General features: G+C 48.0%; 1 protein-coding gene across 1 annotated transcript; it reads right to left on the reverse strand.

The window, feature by feature from the left end:
* Positions 1 to 741: 741 nt before the first annotated feature.
* LOC106817837 lies at positions 742 to 1,688 on the reverse strand. Its single transcript, XM_014822541.1, has 2 exons — positions 1,554 to 1,688; positions 742 to 1,140 (listed from the first exon to the last, which is right to left on the reverse strand). Exons 1-2 carry the CDS (start codon positions 1,667 to 1,669, stop codon positions 879 to 881), a joined length of 378 nt encoding a protein of 125 aa, XP_014678027.1. The 5' UTR covers positions 1,670 to 1,688; the 3' UTR covers positions 742 to 878.
* Positions 1,689 to 2,171: the final 483 nt, after the last annotated feature.

Genomic DNA, 2,171 nt, shown 5'->3' on the forward strand with positions numbered 1-2,171 from the left:
TTAATTAAGTAGAAAAATTAATTAATTAATTAATTAAATAATTAATTGGTTCCGGATTAGTGCGAGCGTGCAGGTGGGGGAGGACTGTGGTTGCCCCTTAGCCTGTGGCTGCGTGTTTGTAAGTCTACAGCCAGCGCACCTAGCGGAAGTGAACTGAAACTTGCATGTTAACAAACCCCCAAACCAACACTCAAACACACAGCGCACCTAGCGGAAGTGAACTGAAACGTGCATGGTAACACACACACACACACTTATCGAGAGAGATTATTTCGTCTAAGTAGTACCAAGAAGGATATGCTAATAGACTGACGATGTTTGATAGATATATAGTAGTATAGTATATAATAGTAGTGAATATCATAAAGGTATATACATATAATTACCTCCGCCAGGGGCGTGGCGGAGATTATGTTTTTACCGGCGTGCCATTGAGTGTTGGTTTGTTCACATATATATATATATATATATATATATATATATATGTCTGTAGTAGGGTACATTCACGCGCAGGCACACACATATGTACGTAGCGGCAGAGAAATCTATACAGTTTCCCCAAAACCATCAGCCTATGCCACAATAATTATCCATTTACGTCTTGCATGATTATGCGGAATTTATATTGTGTAAAGACGGTTTCAATGTACTAAGAGTGTGTGTGTGTGTGTTGTTGTGTGTGTGTGTGTGTGTGTGTGTGTGTGTGTGTGTGTGTGTGTGTGTGTGTGTGTGTGCGTGTGTGTGCGTGCGTGCGGACGTGTGTGCGTGTGTGCGCGTGTGCTGCGATAGCCGGCCACCTGTGATAGCCGGTCACCTATGATAGGCGGCAACCTGTGATAAGCGGTCACCTGTGATAGGCGGTCACCTGCGATAAGCGGTCACCAAGCTTTCGGTAGCGATAAGACGTTCGTCTGCGCGCGTCTATGTTTCAGCTGCTTGCCGACAATCTCCGCTAGGAGGAGCAGCAGGCCGGCGGCGACGCCCGCGAACAGCATCACGAAGACCGGCAGCATCTGTCGCAAGCTGATCTGCCTGGCAGCGACCGACGCCGCGTCCGTCTCTGAGCACGCGTCGATTCGGTTGTCAAGGACCTGCGCTCCCCACTTCTGCAGGAGACCCGTCTCTATGATCGTGCGTATTCTGACACGCGAACAGAAAACACAACTGATCAGGGGGCGTGTGTATGCGCTATACGTGGTATGACCCACTGAGTCATTAGTGCTCAGCCGATGACAGTTGAAGCTACTTAGCAAATGCACATAGTGAGAAATGAACGATCATTTTCGATTCATCGTTGTCTGATCAAAGCTCTTCTAACTAATGTTTCGACACGAGAAAGACGACCAACGATTTTTTTTAGAAAGCAACAAAGTGTGTTCGTTGTTGTTACGCTTCACGTGCGCGCCCTAAGGAACACGCCGTCCACACAGTAGAAACTAAACCAAGATTCCCTCTAGTGAAGTCCAAGTTTCGAACGAGGACCTACGAACGACAGTTTGCAATTGGGTTTGCAACTCGGGCACTCCCTGAGGTATATTTGTAAAGCTACTCACTGCCTGTTTAGGAGAGGGAAAATCGTGTTGTTTTTCTGCACAGTCCAAGCCATTGGCTCTAGTGAGGTTTCAAATGGAGCCCGTGCAAACCTATAGGGGAAAATAATACAGGCCATTATAAAGGAATAGCATCACTTATAGACGCGCGCACGCACGCACACACACACAAGCACACACGCACACACACATACACACACACACATACGCGCGCACACACACACACACACATACACACACGCACACACACACACACACACACACAAATTTTCGTATAAAAGAAGAGAGAGAGAGAGAGAGAGAGACGCAGGCACGCACACACGCGCTCACGCGCCAGTGTTACGTATATGTGCTAGCCACCCTGGCATGCGGTGGCCGGGACCATGTGTCCATGGTAATGGGAGGATGCTGTTAGCGGGAGGATGCTAAGGGCGACCTTGAGGGGTTCAGTGGCGGAAAAGAAGCCACGAACGCAAAGAAGCCCCGAAGAGACCAGGCAGAGAGTAAGAAGCTAGCTTAAATAACAACGCCGAGAATCGTCAACACTATCATTCACCTTGCTCTCTCTCTCTCTCTCTCTCTCTCTCTCTCTCTCTCTCTCTCTCTCTCTCTCTCTCTCTC

This window comes from Priapulus caudatus, unplaced genomic scaffold, assembly GCF_000485595.1.
Source record: "Priapulus caudatus unplaced genomic scaffold, Priapulus_caudatus-5.0.1 Scaffold1889, whole genome shotgun sequence".
NCBI classification, from domain to species: Eukaryota; Metazoa; Priapulida; class Priapulimorpha; order Priapulimorphida; family Priapulidae; genus Priapulus; species Priapulus caudatus.